Source organism: Panthera tigris, chromosome F3 (genome assembly GCF_018350195.1).
Source record: "Panthera tigris isolate Pti1 chromosome F3, P.tigris_Pti1_mat1.1, whole genome shotgun sequence".
NCBI lineage: Eukaryota > Metazoa > Chordata > Mammalia > Carnivora > Felidae > Panthera > Panthera tigris.
In genome coordinates, this window is record NC_056678.1 from 15003764 (window position 1) to 15021236 (window position 17473).

At 47.5% G+C, this 17473-nt stretch overlaps 2 protein-coding genes across 9 annotated transcripts in view; one reads left to right on the forward strand and one right to left on the reverse strand.

Moving 5' to 3' along the window:
* CF3H1orf105 (chromosome F3 C1orf105 homolog) overlaps positions 1–17473 on the forward strand; it is a 56104-nt gene that overhangs the window by 990 nt on the left and 37641 nt on the right. For 5 of the 6 annotated variants that reach the window (XM_042975655.1, XM_042975656.1, XM_042975657.1 and 2 more), the window contains exons 2-4: positions 6213–6336; positions 13151–13236; positions 17038–17125. In XM_042975655.1, coding sequence (XP_042831589.1) covers positions 6241–6336; positions 13151–13236; positions 17038–17125 — 270 coding nt within the window. In that variant the 5' untranslated portion in view covers positions 6213–6240. The remainder of the gene's footprint in view (positions 1–6212; positions 6337–13150; positions 13237–17037; positions 17126–17473) is intronic. The other variant, XM_042975653.1, reaches the window with a different exon arrangement.
* On the reverse strand, positions 9426–12164 carry PIGC (phosphatidylinositol glycan anchor biosynthesis class C). Of its 3 annotated transcripts, none has more exons than XM_042975651.1 (2): positions 12068–12164; positions 9426–10777 (listed from the first exon to the last, which is right to left on the reverse strand). In XM_042975651.1, the coding sequence occupies exon 2, from the start codon at positions 10600–10602 to the stop codon at positions 9709–9711; it is 894 nt and encodes a 297-aa protein (XP_042831585.1). In that variant the 5' UTR covers positions 10603–10777; positions 12068–12164; the 3' UTR covers positions 9426–9708. The 3 variants fall into 3 exon arrangements, with proteins under 3 accessions (XP_042831585.1, XP_007084082.1, XP_007084081.1); XM_007084020.3 differs by lacking the exon at positions 12068–12164 and adding an exon at positions 11780–12043; XM_007084019.3 differs by lacking the exon at positions 12068–12164 and adding an exon at positions 11736–12043.

Below are 17473 nucleotides of genomic sequence, written 5' to 3' on the forward strand. Positions count from 1 at the left end.
AAATCGAATTTCACAGTACTTTATACCAGATCCCGATTTCTAGCCCCAGTCTACATCGTCAGTGAACCTCAGGAACAAGAGCCCTGGGCAGGCAGAGAGCAAACAAAGCCTTAGCAAACTCCCCGGGGCGTCAATGAGACTTAAGGATCCTCAAGACAGTAATGGGGAAGACACTGATGTGGGTTTTCTCTCTCAAAACAGTTGCTAACAAAGTATATTTTTGAAGCTTCATATGACACTTGAAAAACCAGGCGTTCTGGCTCTTCGGGTCTGTATCTTCTCCCAGCTCCTGTCTCTGCTGCGGGTGCGTTTCAGAAGGCATCGAGAGCAAGTCAGAGCCAAGGAGACAGCTCCTTCTGCCTGCGCCTTTTTCTCTTTTAAAGACAAAAATACTCTCAGCTTGCATACACAAAAGCCGCCCGGGGCCTGAAGATCTGTTTATTTTGCAATTTACAAAGAGTGGGAGGCCCACAGTGTTCTCAGTGAGCAGAGTCCAAATGTTACTTGGGCTCCGCACAAGGCCACAGGGCCGGCCCGGAGTGGGGACCGGGGAGCCCGCAGAGCTTGGGAAAGCAGAGGCAGCCACCGAGCCAGCTTTTTACGGGGACCCGAGGGACCACAGTTTCCGTCGACCTCGGCATTGGCAAAATCAATCCGTTCCATTGTCCCGGCAACATATGGTCAAGGGATTGTAGAGCGAGTCTGTGTAGGGCACAGGACCTCAGGCTGATCCTGGGTGTCATTTGAACCCAGGTGCCAATTGGTGCCACATGGTGGCAGGAAAAACCACTTGCCCGTGTGAGCCCCTTCCCCGGGCACTTTTGCCCCTGTGTCACCTGATGGGAGTGAGGGGCACCACGGTGGTCCCAGGCCCCTGGTGCTGAGCAGATGCCGGGCATTTGGGAAACAGATGCTTCCTAACTACCTCATCTCTGGGGGATCCCTCGTCAATCACAGTGATGTATCTGGGAAGGAAATGGTATTTTGGTTTGGTTGGTGATTGCTGTGGTCTCCCAAGGTAAACAAACCACCATTAATCACACCTGTGAGCTGGCAAAGAAAAAAAACACCGGCCAGAAGCATGAGCCTGGTGGAAGCTAGCTGCTCCTACAGGTGTTCAGTGGTTTCTGCTCCGCCTCTGCCCCGCTGCTCAGCTGTCCAGAGCCCTCCCTGTGGTCACAGCAGGGTGCCTCCTCAGGCCCGACTGTCCACAGGACCTTGATCAAACTCTGGCTCTCATCTACGCTCTGCTCACTTTACCCAAAATCAAACTTACTTTTTTTTTTTTTTTAACGTTTTATTTATTTTTGAGACAGGGAGAGACAGAGCATGAACAGGGGAGGGTCAGAGAGAGGGAGACACAGAATAGGAAGCAGGCTCCAGGCTCTGAGCCATCAGCCCAGAGCCCGACGCGGGGCTCGAACCCACGGACCGCGAGATCGTGACCTGAGCCGAAGTCGGCCGCTTAACCGACTGAGCCACCCAGGCGCCCCAAAATCAAACTTTCTAGAACACTACAAATGGCACCGCCCCACCGTCGGAAGTTGACCCAGTTCTCAGGAGGTTCGTGTCATTACCCCCAAAAGGCTCTTGCTAAAATGTGCCATTACCTGGAGAATTTGCACATTAACTCCATTAGCAAGCAATACTAACATATTCACGATGACATGAGGAAGCCTGTGCACTAAGACCGCACCCCATTCAAGGTAAACAGGAGCCCCCACCCCCAACACATGCATTCTCCACACCATCTGTCTTGAACCCACGAGGACTCTCATTATGGGTCCTTTACCCAGCCTACATCAGTCTTCCAAGACGGCCAGGTCACCCCCCTCCCCAGCACTCTCAACACAGTTCCGTACACACCCATCCTGTGCTGCCCTCTCGCCCTCCTCAACTTCGGAAACCCTTACACCGTGCCCTCTGTAATCTGCTTGCCACGGTCAGCAAAATCCCCTGTATCTTCAACCTGTTGTGTGGATGTGCCTTCCATCTCCTTGCTCTAACACAACCAGAATCTCTTCTCAGGGCACGGCTCCCCCTGCAGCCCTCTCGTCTCCCACAGCCCCTCACACTGCTGAACCCGAGTGGGGTAGGCACTCCTGTTGTCCACTTTTTCTTTCACCATCTTCCTCCCTCCTCCCTAAAACCCTCAGCTTTGAACCTCATGGCATCAGACTATCGCACATACTACCCTTCACTGTTCCTCTGACCCACCAGCCCCTAGTTCGCTTTCCCCGATTCCCTGAGGATTTTAACTCCTGTTGCCCTGCCACTGTCTCCAGTACTCTTCCTGTCTTCATTCTTGGGGATTTCACATGTGTGTAAATTATCCTTGCAACATCCCACCCCATCCATCCCGCCTTTTCTCTTGGTCTTAATTTCTCCATTGATATTGTCCTTCACTCTACCTCAGCTACTCACTCCCAAAGTTAAAACCTTGTCTTTATTCTCTGATCTTCACTTCCTATCCTTCTAGCTGCTTGAACCTCCAATTCATCGACCTTCCCCGTCCCTCCTCAGGGACGAGTGTCCTTCGCCCCTGTTAAGGTTCACTCTCCTTCTTACCCAACTAAAATGCCACGGTCAATCGTTATAATCGTGCCCATGCACATATACTTTTCTCCCTTGTCCTTCTCTCAATTTGATAAAACCACCACCCCAGAGACATTCAACTCTCCATCCACTCTGGTTTGCACATGGTCTGGAAAACACACACAACACCCTAACTGGTTTCACTTTAAAGTCATGATCTCCATGCTCAAGTGAGCCTTTAATCCTGCTGAGCAATGACACTAGCCATCCCTAGTTCATTCACTGCCCCGAAGTACTAAACTATTTCCTACCTTCTCTCTCCTCACTCCCCCATCATTTCATCCCTCGTTCTCACTCTCAGCTGATTCTGTCTCCTACTTCTTAGGAAAATTGAAGCACTCAGAAAAGAACTTCTGGAAATCCCCATCACCTCCTCTACCCACTTAGCAGCCACCCTTCCACAAGCGTCTGTATCTTATGTACTCTGCCGCCCACCTGTTACCATAGTAACTATCTTGTCCTCTGTCTGAAGCCAGCCCCCCAACTGGTGCACTAGACCCCTTCTCCTCTCAAATGCTCACTCGTAATCCTACCTTTCCCACATCAACTACTACTTCCTGTTGTTTCACTTCCATCAGCCTACAGACATGGTATCATTCCCCCCCCCCCCCCCCCCCCCCCCCCCCCCCCCCCGTCTTTCCCCCGGAAACAAAGTTTCTTGTCCTCACCTCTTGCTTTCAATTTGTCTGGTTTCCTGGCTCCCCTTTGAAGCAAAACTTCCAGAAAGTTGCCTATACTTGCCTCTGCAACTCTCCTTCTCCTTTCTCACTTAACCCCACCCGAAATAGGTTCTTATGCCCCCCACTCCACCAAAAACTGTTCAAGGATACCAATGGCTGCTTCCTCGCTGAATCCAACTGTAAATTCTCAGCCCTTATCTTACTTGATCTACCAGATTTTCTTTCTTTTTTTATTTATTTATTTTGAGAGAAAGAACACAAGAGGAAGAGGAGCTGAGAGAGAGGGAGAGAGAGAACCCACAAATGCGAACGCAGGGCTCAATCTCACGAACTGTGGTATCGTGACCTGAGTCGAAATCAAGAGTCAGATGCTTAACCAACTGAAGCACCCAGGCTCCCCTGATTGACCAGATTTTCATCTGATCACAGTTGACCACCTCCCCCCCATCCCGAGTCCTCTGCACTTGGTTCCCAGAACTCCCAACTCTTGATTTTCCTCCTGCCTCAATGGCCGTGCCTTCCAAATCTTTTTGCTTCTTCTTCTCTCCAACCTTTTAATTTGGAGTTCTCCGTCCTCTTGGTTTATATCAACTTCTTGGATGATCTCATCCAGTCTCATACCATTTAAATACCAGTGATTACCAAATTTACATTCCCATCCCATACATTGCTCCTAAAATCCTAACTCCCCTCTCTGACCCCCTGCTCAACATTTCAGCCCGGATATCCACAAAGCATTTCATAGCCTATATGCCTCAAACTGATTTTCTTCCCCCAAATCTCCACCTATATCCCCTTTGCACCCAACTCAATTGATGGCATCTCTATCTTTCAATTTGCTCAGGTCAAAACCCTGAAGAGTCATTTGTGATTCTTCTCTTGTTTTCATATCCCACGTCTGATATGTCAAGAAGCCCTTGACTAAACTTTCAAATTATATCCAGAATGTGACTATTTTCCACCACTTCTGCTATCACTCTGTTCTGAACACCATCATTCCCTGCTTGGATTATCACAAGAGCTTCTGAATGCTTTTTTTTTTCTTTCTTTCTTTTTTTTTTTTTTTTTTTTCTGAATGCTTTTTTCTGCTCTGGTCTTGCCCCACAGCAACTACAATGAGCCTTTCAAAGGGTATGTCAAATCATGCCCCTCTTTTTCTCCAAGCCCCTCTAATGGCTCCCATCTCAGAGTAAAAGCCAGAGTCCTTCTAATAGCCTGTAATGTCACACATGATCCAGCTCCCACATAACCTCTTTGGCCTCATCTTCTGTTCTCCTTGGTCACTTCAGCCACTTCTTGCGACACCCCAAACATGCCAGGCAGTTTGGGGTCTTCTGCTTGGACTTTTACAGCAGCTCTTGCCTCTGCCTAGAATGGTTTCCCCCTGGGAAATCTGGATTATTCATTTACCTCCTTCAAGTCTTTGGTCAAATGCTCCTTTTTCCATGAGACCTACCCTGACCCCCTTATTTAATATCATTGCTACTTTTTTTCTTTTTTCCCATAGCGTTTACTTCCACTTATGTTGTCTGTCTCCTCCTGCTAGAAGGTAAGCTCTACTAGGTCAAAGAACTTTGTCCACTTTGTTCATAGACATATTTCAAATATATGGAACACTATGTCCTATAGTTAGTGCTCAATGAATATTTGCTGAATGAATAAATTCCTGAGGCCAAACATCATAAAATGTGAATGGTAGAGACTAGAGATCAGCCTGGGTGGACAATAAATATTTTGCTAGATGTTGGGGGTAGGAATAAGGGATAAAAGAGATAATGAGGGATATGAGAAAGCATTAAAAGCAACTGCTTACCAGTTAGCCTTTGGCCCTGGATCCAGTTCGGCTGTCAGAAAAGCAAACCATCAGCCCAAACTGGCAATACAGCATGAGGCAAGTTCCTGACTCACTATGAGTCTCAGTCACCTCAACTGTAAAATGAAAATAATACCTGAATTACAGGATTGTTATAAGAAGTAAATAAGATAGTGTATATAAAGTGCCTAACACAGTGCCTGGTACACACTGGGTGCTTGAAAATGTAGCAATTATAATTTATCAAATCCCAATGTACTATTTGTGTCCTGAATTTATGGGGACTTCAAACGGTGTGGTTATTTCTCAAACCACAACTCATCAAGAATTCCAAGACTTTGTTGAATTTCATCACAAAAAGGAGTATCGATAACTTCCACAGGACGGCACTGTGTTCCAGCCCTGTTTCCCTGCGTTCGATGGGTTTGAAATATTGTAAAATTGTGTGACTGATGCCCTCTGCTGGCTTTTGTTTTTCTTGACCTTGGGCCTTTGGCTTAGAAGATGTTTAATGGCTCCATGCTTCCTTGAAAATGCTCAGCATGGATTCTTATATCCACAATTTAAGCCAGCTGCCCAAAGCCTCACTCAAAAGTTTATAGTACCGACACAGCATGCAGGCATCCCACTGACACCAATCTGGCCACCACACAGAACCAATGTGCTGCTGTCCTCAGATCCCTGCACAGCCTTCTAGCTGCCTGCCAATCACCCAGAAGCCACATCAGGCCACAAAACAAAGCACACCTGCTGCTCTACAGCTCTACCTCTCCCTGATCCCTTCCATTCCCAACTACAATCCCTGGCACCATTTTGGAAGGACAGGCAAAGCTGCCTCCCCATTCCTCCTTCTTTGCCCTCACTTACCACCACCACCCACTGTCCAGCATATCTACTGAAAGGAAGATTGACAGGAAGCAGAGCCGGGAGGAAGGGGTGCAGAGTGAGGAGGGCTGACAGTTTCCTACACAAACGAGATTTTGTTTGGGATTTTAATTCCAATGCTACTGTAATGCCTTTTCCTTCCATTTCCCCCTTCCCTTCCCACACACACATCATAGTATTCTCTAAAAGTCTAAATCATTAACATTCTGCTTGCACACTTTGTGTTGTTTAAATTTCAGAGACTGACCGCATCACGTTACTTAAGTGATGAGTAACTTTCCCAACAACTGTCACACAGGTCATACCAATCATTATCTAGGCCTGCCTCCCTATGCCGCCAGCAGTAACTCAAAGCAGCGTGCCGTAAGTAAGCCTCATCATCCCGCAGTGAGCTCTTAGTACCACTTAAAAGCTTGGAGTTTCTTAACATTTTCTTACAAAATATTTATGGCTTTTTTATTTGCATTTTACCCCAAAACTTTTTGGAATCCATTTACATTCTCGGTCTGTGAAACTTCTTGGAGTTACTGCAGAAAGTGTATAAAATTGTATTTTCATTTGTCTTAAACTTGCCTTGCTCAAATTTCAAAGGGTGTCTTTTGTAACTCATGACTTGGTAAACAAATCAAGATTCACTTCGACCCTTTATAGTTTTATAGGTGATGATGTTGTATCTCTGTTGAGCCTTCCTTCCGGGCTGTGGTGTTCTATTCTCTAATCTGTTTTCATAGGGCCAGTCTTTCCCTTTGGTTCTTACCATTTTGATTTTTTAATTATCTTTCTGTGATCCATTTCTAATTCCACTATGTTCCTGGTTATGAGGCAACCAATTCTGTACAAAGAATTCCAAGTGCAAAAGCACTAGATTCTGTTTAGATCTCAATACCCTTCCAGATTACGCCCAGAATTTAGAACCAACGTCCTCCAGATACTACAATTGGAACACTTAGCCTGAGTGCACCATCTCAGGCACCTCAAACTTTATGTGTCCCATTCTTATTTTCTTATCTACTTCACCTCCAAACCTGTTCTCACTTCTGTCTTTTCATGGTACACAAATCCACTCAAGGCAGAAGCCGGTCATCCTCCAGTCCCTTCCATTTCCCAACATGAGTCTACCAAGTTCTCTGACAGCCTCTCTAATCAGGCCTCTCATCTCCACACCCATCGGCCTCACACCCTTAGTCCAGACGTTCACTCTTCACTATTGCCACAGAGCTCCCCAGGCTCAGCCCGAAAACTGGTGCCAGAATTGTATTTATATATATACATATATATGCACATACATAGATATACACACTCATGAAAGTGTGTGTGGTGGAAATCTTGTCTCCCTTTTCAAAACCTCAATTTACATTGACACTGACTACAGGATACGAGAATTCAAAGTACTCAGCACTCTCAGACCCCATACCCTCTCCCTGCAGCCCATCTATCCTGTGCTTCTGTCCACTGCCAGGATAAATCAGGTCCCCGTGCACTTTGAACATACTGTTCACTCTGGTTGGAATATCCTTCTCACCATCTTTCCACCTGAACTGAGTTGGCAGCCCCACTCTACATCATCCAACCCTCAACTCTCTGTCCCCCTCCCATTTCCACACCAAACTTCTACAACCACCAAACCAAATATGGTCAGGTCTTGGGGGGGCTCCAAATACTATACACAGTGTGACAGAGAAGAGCTGAAAAATGACAGCACAGGCACATTAATTCGTCCCACTGAAACTGTTTTTGCAAGTGGCTCAAATTTGGGGAACTTTCTGCTCATTGACACAGATGTTGCTGCTTACGTGAGTTCCCTAAAGCTGATAATCACATACCTATTCAAATAGGGCAAATGTACTAAAACACTAAAAAAAAAAAAGCACAATCATATACAATTCTTTACTACCTCCGACCACTGTTGCTCTGTTCCTGATGTGAACTATACAGTAACTATGAGCCAGTTCTGCCCACTCACGAGGGGTGAAATGGCCACACCCAATGCAGGATCGATGCTTTGAGCTCCACAAGTCAGTTTCCAAGATCCTTCTCTCCCCTCTGGCCAGTGTCCTTGGGACTAGGAAAGCAATCTAATTGGCCCTAAGGAAAACTACCCATCCTAATGAAACACTGTTCTTATCAGTCCAAAGAGCTGAAGACACTAGTTCACAGTCCTGTTCAAGACATTTTTTGAGAAATCTATGTTCAGAGAAATACAAGCATTACTTAGTTTCTGACTTGAAATTAATTTCTAGTGAGAAGGGATGGTGCAGGGACTTGCCCCAAATGAGTTATGTCATGAGTTACCAGATATTCTGGGAGGCACCCGATGCATCTTATACTTCATCTCTGTCCCTCTTCAAGTCGTCCTAGAGATCAACCTGATACAGCAGTAACCGCAAACATTACCGTTCCTCTGCTACGCGCCCAGAGTTCCTCAAAGCACTCATACATCTCATCTAATTATCACAATTCTAGAGGTAAATACTTCCATTCCCACTTTACAGATGGAAAAACTGAAACACAGAGCAGTTGGATAACCCAAGATCCAAGCATTTGCTCCCTCCTTAGATAAACTGGATTGCTCCCAATGACCTGTGGTTAAAGCCCAAATTCCTGAACATTCACACCCCTACTTGTTACTCAAACCTTCCTTTCCAACTTTCCCTCAAACCCCCAGAACCCTGATCTCCCATGAAACACCTTCCCACTTTTGTGCTTGTCCTAAAAAACAGACGTGGCCCAAAGGCAGCCACATGTTGCATGCAAGTGTGGCTTTTGTCCAGATTTAAATTTGGCAGAATTTACAAGTCAGATTTCACATTAAAAATCACAATTACAGCTCCTGAGACTTCATTTAGAAATCATTAGATGTCATCAGAAATCTGCAGCTCTGCAGCCAGGCCTACATTCTGATTAGAAACACTCAGCTGGAGCAGAGTAGTGATGGCCCTCCCTGGTCGGGGCCAAGCTCCATCCAGTTTTCAGCTGCCATTAGCCACACAAAGTATGACTCGTGTGACTTGTATGCCTTGCTCATATTACTGACCTGATTCCTAAAGGCCTTTGCCACCTTGCCCTAAAAGCATCTTTTACTTACTGAAATCTCACCTAACCACCAAGACCAAGCTCAAATGCCATCTCCTCTAATAACTATTTCCTAGTTTCTCCAATTCAGTTTGGCCTCCAGCCTCTGAATTCCCTCAGCATTCTGATTATGTATTGCGACACATCACATCCGGGTCCCAGGCAGTGTGCACGTGCCTCACTAAGAACTATGTAGAAACTCTGAGGTAAGGTTAAATAACCAATTCTGTGATCTTAGGCGACAAACTGTCACAGCATCTAGGATTCGAGCTCCAGATAACCAAAGGAGAGAAGTGACTTGAACACACACACATACTTTCATTCTCTTCATGCCCCTTCTGTCAGCCTTCTGCTTACAGAAAAATCATGGGACAACTTAATGGATGTGTTGTTATTTTTTTAATAGAAACCACATCACTTCCTTTGTTACAGCAATAATGAGGCAGTAATTCAAGAGGGTCCCAGAAAGCTTTTTCATCCACAGAGTAACAGAAAGAAAAACACCTTCACCACTCACGCCCTTGGTTAGCTTTTTCTTTTGATCTCTGTTCCCCTACCCACAATAGTATGTTGCTTCCAGAATGGGATTCTGCCTTCAAATCTTGTATGAGCCGGGAGATTAGTCTATCAGCTTCCCTTAAGAACCGAATGGAAGTCCCTAACTCAGCTGAGAAACCTGGACAAATCTTCTTTGATTTCAGCCTCATCCCAAGGCCCATGAATGTTTTCTTTAAAAAGCTGCAGGCGAATGAGGTAGAAAGGGCAGAGACAAGAGATGGAAAACAGCAGAAGGGCAAAGAGGATGGCTCCCACAGCACTAATGGACAGCAGGCCTCCCAAGGCTGAAAATGCAAAAAGCAGCGTGACACCCACATAGCTACGGGGAGTACATGCCTTCAGTTTCTTCTGCAACATGGGCCACAGGGCAAATATCTGGATGGCAAAAGTCACCATGATGAAGGCATGCAGGGAACGGGGCAGGCGCGAGGCAAGGCAGACAGAAGCAAAGATGGCCATGTTCAAGGACAGCGTGCTGGATACAATGGCAGCATTGGCGCCATAGTCGAAGAAAATGAGGTGGCCCAAAAGCATGAAGACTGACATGGCATAGATGGTGTCAGTGCTGACAGACTCCGTCAGGGTCTTCAGCACTGGGGAAAAACCGTAGGTGAAAGTAACGAAAACCAGGGCGCTCTTCAAGTCAGCCCACCGGGTCCGCCCACTCTTCTTCCGTCCTTCACCTCCGTCAATGAGATCGAACAAAACATAGCCAATCAGTGAAGAGGCCAGGCCGGTCCCAAAGAGCCACTGGGGGGCCAGAAGGCCCTCATCCATATACCACCAGATGACCACAAACACACAGACGCTGCACAGCTGCTGTATCACCACGCTCGACTCGAACACCACGGCCCAGTACTGGTACTTCCGGGCGTGGATGTTTTTCCGGAGCTCTTCCAGGAAACGCCGGTCCACGTAGTTATCGGGAAACGGCTGTCGCTCGTACAGGACCTTCTGCCACTTGGCCTCCTCAGTGTCAGCTACAGGCTGGGTCCCCATGATCCTCTCCCTCAAGCTCAGGCCAGCTCAGTCTCCCTCGCAGAAGTCCACGTGGTTCTCGTTCCTTACAAAGTTCTGAAATAAGACCTCTCTGGAAATCCCATGCCGGGTGGTGGCTGACACTGCACCGACCTGCCTCGCTTGCAAAGGCGGCAACCCAGGCTAGGCCAAGTTCCTGGAAAAAGACACACCATGAACCTCGGAAAGCTGTGAACCGTCCGGGAAGAATAGGGTTAAAGTCAAAGCAACCCAGTTTATTAGAAGTCTGAGCAACATGTGTGCGGTGGCCATTTAATAACCGTGGACATTCAACCTCTGTTTCAGATTTTAAGTTATAATCCCACGGATGATAACAGACATCTGGTAGCTAGTACGTACTGAGTGTCTACTCCGCGTCAAGTGCCTTCTGGAGCTTCTTTCATTTAATCCCCGCATGCTTTCAAGTTAGCATTAGCTCCACTTTAGTTAGTAAACAAGAAAAAACCCGAGATTCGAAGTGCTTAAAGTAACTTTAGCCCAAGTTAACAGTGATAAACACTGGAGCCAGATTCAAACCAATGTCTGACCCCAAAGCCTGGGCCTCACATCACGTCTCCCTCTAAACCAGTTAGCTCAGGGGTTCACATATCCCTGAGGCTTCACCCAAAGCCCTCCCTGTCGCTGTATGCTTGTAGCTGCACTTGGTGCAAATTTCTAGGGATAGGATCCAGAGCTTTTATTTACGGAGTTCTCAAAGGCATGTGTAGAACGAAAGAGCGAAAGAAAGAACGAACGAACGAAAGAAAGAAAGAAAGAAAGAAAGAAGAAGGAAGGAAGGAAGGAAGGAAGGAAAGAAAGAGAGGAAGGAAGGAAGGAAGGAAAGAGAGAGAGGAAGAAAGAAAGAAAAAGAAAAGAAAAGAAAAGAAAAGAAAAAAGAAAAAAGAAAGAAGGTACCAGTCTAACGACAACTGCACAAAACAAAACGGTATGGGCTCCAAGGTTCATTCAACCAAAACCAAGGACTCAAAGATTCTTAATCCATTAACTGAGCGTAACATCCTTTAAAAAGTTATCACTCCACTTATAACGGAAAAACTCTTGGGAGGTTCGAACACAGCGACCCCTTTTTCACAATGAAAATTTAAGAGAAATACCAGGGTCATGCTGCAAGTCTGCGAAGAAAATTCTTATTGCCGACCTTATTTCTTCCATAGAGCCCGCGCTAGGTTTTGCTTCACAAGCGAGACGAGACACCCTGGGAGCCCCTCTCACTGCAGCAAGGACCCCGGCCCAAGGAGCTCACTGCTTCGCCCCGGCTGGAGGATCCGCGGCGCCGGAAAGGGCAACGCCCCTCCGTGGGGCCGGGGGTCGGGCAGGTGTCCCCGGGGGCGCCCCACTCCCCCTCCGGGGCCTCCCGCGCCCGTCGCCGGTGAGGATGACGGAGGAGAAAGAGGCCCGCAAACACGGACTCCCGCTCGGAACCCACCTGCCCGCAATTCCTAGGGCTGCGCGGCCGGGAAGGGCGGCCGCCCGCCTCCTTCCCCATCCGGGGCGCCGGGGGTCGCGACGGCGGCCGAGCGCTTCCGGGTCCTCCACAGCCTCCGCGGCAAGAGCGCCCTTCCCCGGCTAGAGAGACTGCGAGGTCGCTGCTGCCCCCTCCTGGCTGCTCAAGGACCTCCCGGCTCCCCTCTGAGGACGCACCGCTCAGAGTCCAGGAAAAAGCCAGTCCCCAACAGAAAGACAGGATTTGGCGTCCGAACAACGCCAGGGGTAGAGGCTGGGCTGGTAACGAGAGATTACAAAGCCTACTTTTACTGAGCTCCGGTTACTAAGTCCCTCAACTAGAGACTTCCCATGCATCCGTGAATTCACTGGACACATACAGGTACTGTATTAGGTGCTCCTGATACAACAGTGAATGAAGACGACAAAAATCCCTGCTCTCCTGGAGCTTTGTGTCTTGTGCATTGACCTGTAAAGTGATGATAGATCTCCTCACAGAGGACAAAATTGAGGCTCAGAGAGGTTGTGATGCGTCCAAAGCCACACAGCTGAAAAACGGGTTCGTCAAGATTAACATCCAGTTGTCTGTAGCTTCCAAGTGTGGTTCTCTCCTCTTTGCTGCCTAGAAGGAATTGGGGTGGAGGACACTGTGGCTGAAAACAGCCGGAGACTGAAGAGGAGGTTGCTGATTTTCAGCTGACTTCGTAGAACTCTCAGAGGATGCATAAACAGATGGAAGTAATAAAACAGCAAAGGGATAGAGATAGTAGAATACAAGATATAGGGGGCACCAAAGTCAGAAAACCCGAATCCACTTACTAGCTGTGTGACTTGGCAAATCATAATGCCTGAGCTCTGATTTTCTTCATCTGTAAAGTGGAGATAACACTATTTACTCTTGGAGACTTTACGGGAGACTCAAAAGACTCAAATATAAATCATAAAAAATGTTTTGGAAAGTGCTGGCATTTGTAGAGCTGCCATTAGCCGACTTTGGTCCTGGTTTTGATGGCAATGCTCGAACGCAATAAATTCTGCAAACCGATCTCTTTCCATTTCCCTCCAGGTTTCTGTGCCAAAATTTGACAAGATCCCTTGGCTTAGTGAGGCCAGCCGCAGCAACAAGCCACTGGTGCTCAGCCTTCCCAAAAGGTAACAGCCCAGCCCCTGAGGGCGAAGGTTTCAACAAAGTCCTCACGGAAGGTGATTGCTGGGGCAGTTCTCAGAGGGGCAAATCTGAGAAACCCAAGATGAGAGCTCTAAAACCAGAAATGGCCTGGGTTTCTCGGACAAAAGTGGGCACTGAGGATAGTCTTGGCAGGGGGACGAGCTCTTAATTAACCTCCCTCTCTGCAACCATCACGCAGCAACACGGAAGAATTTTGCCCGTGGATAGCGTTCTCCACACACTTCCCTCCCCCTCGGCATCTTACTTTTTCTCCTCAGCTTTCGTTTGGAATTTTCTAATTTTAACCACCAAAACTCTAGAACCATACATTCCTGTCTTTGTAGAGTAGCAGCTGCCTGTGTAGAACTTTGAGACACTCTCCAATCTCACCAAGCCTGACACGTCCCAACAAACTGCTATGGAACATGTTTCTCTTTTTCGAAATAGGAGGTGCCTGTGTGTTAGCAGCATCTCAGTGCCGACACGCGGAATGAGCGGGCTTCCTCACTCCTCCTGCATTTTTGGTCCCTGGGTGTGGTGATATACCCAGCTCTGGGGAGGGGAAGGGGGAGCGTGAGGTAATGTGGGGCTGAATAGTGAACGGGAGCGATCAGAGGGAGAGTAAGGAGAGAGCAGGTCAGGAGGCAACTTCGAAAGCACTTCGTAGGTGAAGAGGGCCGGCTCTCTGGCACGTGCGACAGTTGGCTAGGAAGGTTGGAGTCTCGAAAGGAGTTTTTCCTCCTGTTGGTAAGGGTCACATACCTTCCGGCCCAGAGATAAGCGACCGCCATGAGGGACATTCTCCCCACATCCCCTGTTCAATAACATGTACCTTTGCTTTATCTGCTGCCCTTTTTCAAAGCCACAGTCTCCGCAAAGAGACAGATGTGTGTGTTTTCAGAGCACCTATGAAGTGCTTGTTCCGATCTGCTATTTTTACTTTGTATCTAAACTCTAGCTCGTGTCTTGCTCATGTGAAATGGCCCGTGTTTGACACCTGATTAGGGTAGCAGTCCACCATTTCCATCCCACCCTCCTCCTTGTTCTCATTAGACCTGCCCCTGCAGCCAGAAGTAAAGCCTCCCTGGCGGGGCTCTGTCACCCCAGCTGTCTTAGTCCTTGACTGTACAGTTTGGGGTACCTACAGGGGTAGGGGACAGGAAGGGGGCTTGAAAAAGGCAGACCCAGAATACAGCTGTGTACCCCCCCAGGGCCTATTCCCTTTCACAGCCGGGTCCTGGAGTGTCAGAAGGGCCAGACTATTGGCAGCCAGCTGGGAAGGGAAGGGTCAGTTTTCCCTCTGGCCAGCTAACCTCAAGCTAGTCACAGGGAAAAATGACCTAAGCGGTCAGCGAAGCTCTACTCATTTCTAAACTGGGAGTATTTGGGCAGCAATCTCAGCCCTTTGGAAGAGAAATGATGCTTCCCCACCTCCAAAGACGCTGACTGGACAACAGCGGTGTGGTGCCCTGAGCCTTCAGGAAGACAACAGGAATACAAAGTCTTTGAAAGAATGGTTGGTTTGAGTAGCACCAAACAATTCTTCAAGATCAGCAACTCTTTCTCTGGCTAAAGCCCTGGGTTCCAAGCTGTTTATTTCCAGCAAAACCCTCTTCTAAGATCTCGGTAAGAAAGTTACACATGTGCTTTAAGTATTAACCTACTTTGGGACGAGCAGTTCTAACATGGAACAGCCTAAAAAAGAGGCAGAAACAGCTAGCAAAATGTACTCAGCGCACCCCCATCCGCAAACTCCTGAAACGCACCTGCAGGGCTGCAGCGGGTGAGGCCCGGCTCCCCGCACCAGTGCCTGACCTGAAGCCAAACTCATCGTCAGTCTCGAGAGCCCTCAGGTCACACTGAGCCCCTACTTCTTTGAGATTGAGTGCTAAAGCAGTTCTAAGGTGTCTCTTGGTCAGCATTTGCGTGTCAAGCTCAAGCCAGGCTGTTCACAAATCAAACAAAAGGCAGCAAAGGAGCTGGGTCAGACCCACCTCCCCTGCTCTCCCAGGGCCCAGGGAAATGGTGAGGAGAAATGAAACCATAAATGCCTCGGGGACCCCAAACTCCTTTCACGTGCCCATGTTGTAAATGAACAATGAACAATGAAATCTTTCCTCATTAGAGAGGAGAGGTGTTCCTGGCATTCCGAGTTTCCATTTCTGGAATGCCAGGGGCATGCACAGCGCTGCATACACAGGCAGTTTATGATGTGCAGGCCCCCTGCTGGCCTTGGCCTCTTACACTGTAATAAAATGAACCACAACAGCCGCAAGGCAGGTCACACCTGTGAAGAGAACAGATACTATCCCTGCAGCTTCACGGCTTCACCCCCTGACTAGAAAGAAAGAATGTTCCAGAGCGGTTGATGGAAGAATATGTTCCACGGGAAGAAATGAGTGGATTCAGCATCCAGGGACACAGACTCCAAGGAAGCAGTCCAGGCATGAAAAAACCCTGCACTTACTTCTCATGAATAACTTCTCCATAGGTCTTTTCAGGAAGGAGATCTGGGGGCATTTCACCCATTACACATCTGCTTTGATGAACAATTTTTTAAAGCATTTTGTTTCATTTCATAGAGCAAGTGTGAGTGAGGGAAAGGGGTAGAGGGAGAGAGAGAGAAAATCTTAAGCAGTCTTCATGCCCAGAGCAGAGCCGATGCAGGGCAGGATCCCAGAACCCATGACCTGAGCCTAAATCCACAATTGGACACTTGGGACGCCTGGGTGGCTCAGTCGGTTAAGCGTCCAACTTCGGCTTAGGTAATGATGGGTCTGTGGGTTGAAGCCTCACGTCAGGCTCTGTGCTGACAGCTCGGAGCCTGGAGCCTGCTTCAGATTCTGTGTCTCCCTCTCCCTCTGCCCCTCTACCACTTGCGCTCTGTCTCTCTCTCAAATATAAATAAACATTAAAAAAATTTTTTTAAAGAATTGGACACCCAACTGACTGAGCTACCCAGATGCCCTGAACAATTTTTTTTCTGCCTTAATTTGTACACTGTCTCTGACAGTCCACAAGTGGCATTGGTTAGTTCAATACAAACGGGACAGAGAAGCCAGAGTGACTTAAAAGGGCAAAGCCATCTTTTAAAAGCTGCCAACTGGCCTGCACCCTTTAGGACTGGGATGGAAAACAACTTCTCAGGGAGTCCCTTGGTTTATCTCAGTTGGAAAGGAAAAAAGTGTCCTTTATTCTTCAAGTTTCTTCTGGCTGGTCTGAGACTCCAATTGACATAAGACATATTAACAAGAGAAAATCAAACTTAATTTTTTACATTCAGGAACCCACATGAGATTCCAAAGACAGTCACGCCAAATGAGGTATATATGTCATCCTGAACCAAGGAGAAGGAGGCAGGGGTTGGGGATTTCAAAGGGAAGGAAGACAATTCATAGGAAGAATGGAAAGAGTAAATGTTTAGTAAACAAATGTTTGAGGGGCCGTCCAGAAACCATGAGACACGGAGACGAATTTTAACAGACTTTGCCAAGTTCCTGCCTGTCTGCCTCCCTTAGTTCATATTATACTGTAGGTATCTATGGTGACTGTGCTCTTCCTGGAGCAGGGTCTCTATCTAAACTCTTTTAGGCGCTTAGGGGGAAAGTCAAAGTTTCTTCCTGAGTCTTTTGGGCCTTGACTGTTAACAGCTCAAAATAATCTACGTGCCAAAGTGGCACATTTTGGGCTGCTCATTTGGACCCCGGCATCTCTGAAACAACCAACAGCTTGACTCTTCAAACCAGAGACTATGATCTAACTAGCTCTTGTTTTGATTACTTCAGGTCTCCTCACGCCTCTGCATTTCTGGTTTCATCTAAGAAGGATACGCATTTGCCTATTTTGTTTCAAGTTCCAGATGTCTTATCTAAGGTACTCAATTTTTTTTTAATTGAAAAGAAACCGTTAGTGGCTCTAGGATGACATAGAATGTAAATGTAAAGGCATTTCCTGTGTCCTTAGCAGATCGTAAGCCTGGAATGTCATCACTGTCCCATAGATATTCGCCGAATGAAACAAATAAGCACCACCCACTCGCCCCACCTTAAGTGAACCAGCACTGAGAATAAAGGTTACAATCATCAAAAAGCGGCGGCGGGGGGGGGGGGGGGGGACGGGGGGCGGGGCAAATCCTATTGAGAAATATGCCCCAACGCCTTCAGGACTTCTCAGCTGGTGTCCAGAGCCAGTCCCAGTGTCTGGAGCCTCTGACACTGTCCC

Excerpts from the sequence above, each read along its gene's own strand:
- PIGC (XM_042975651.1), bottom strand. The coding sequence starts at position 10,602 with ATGGGGACCCAGCCTGTAGCTGACACTGAGGAGGCCAAGTGGCAGAAG.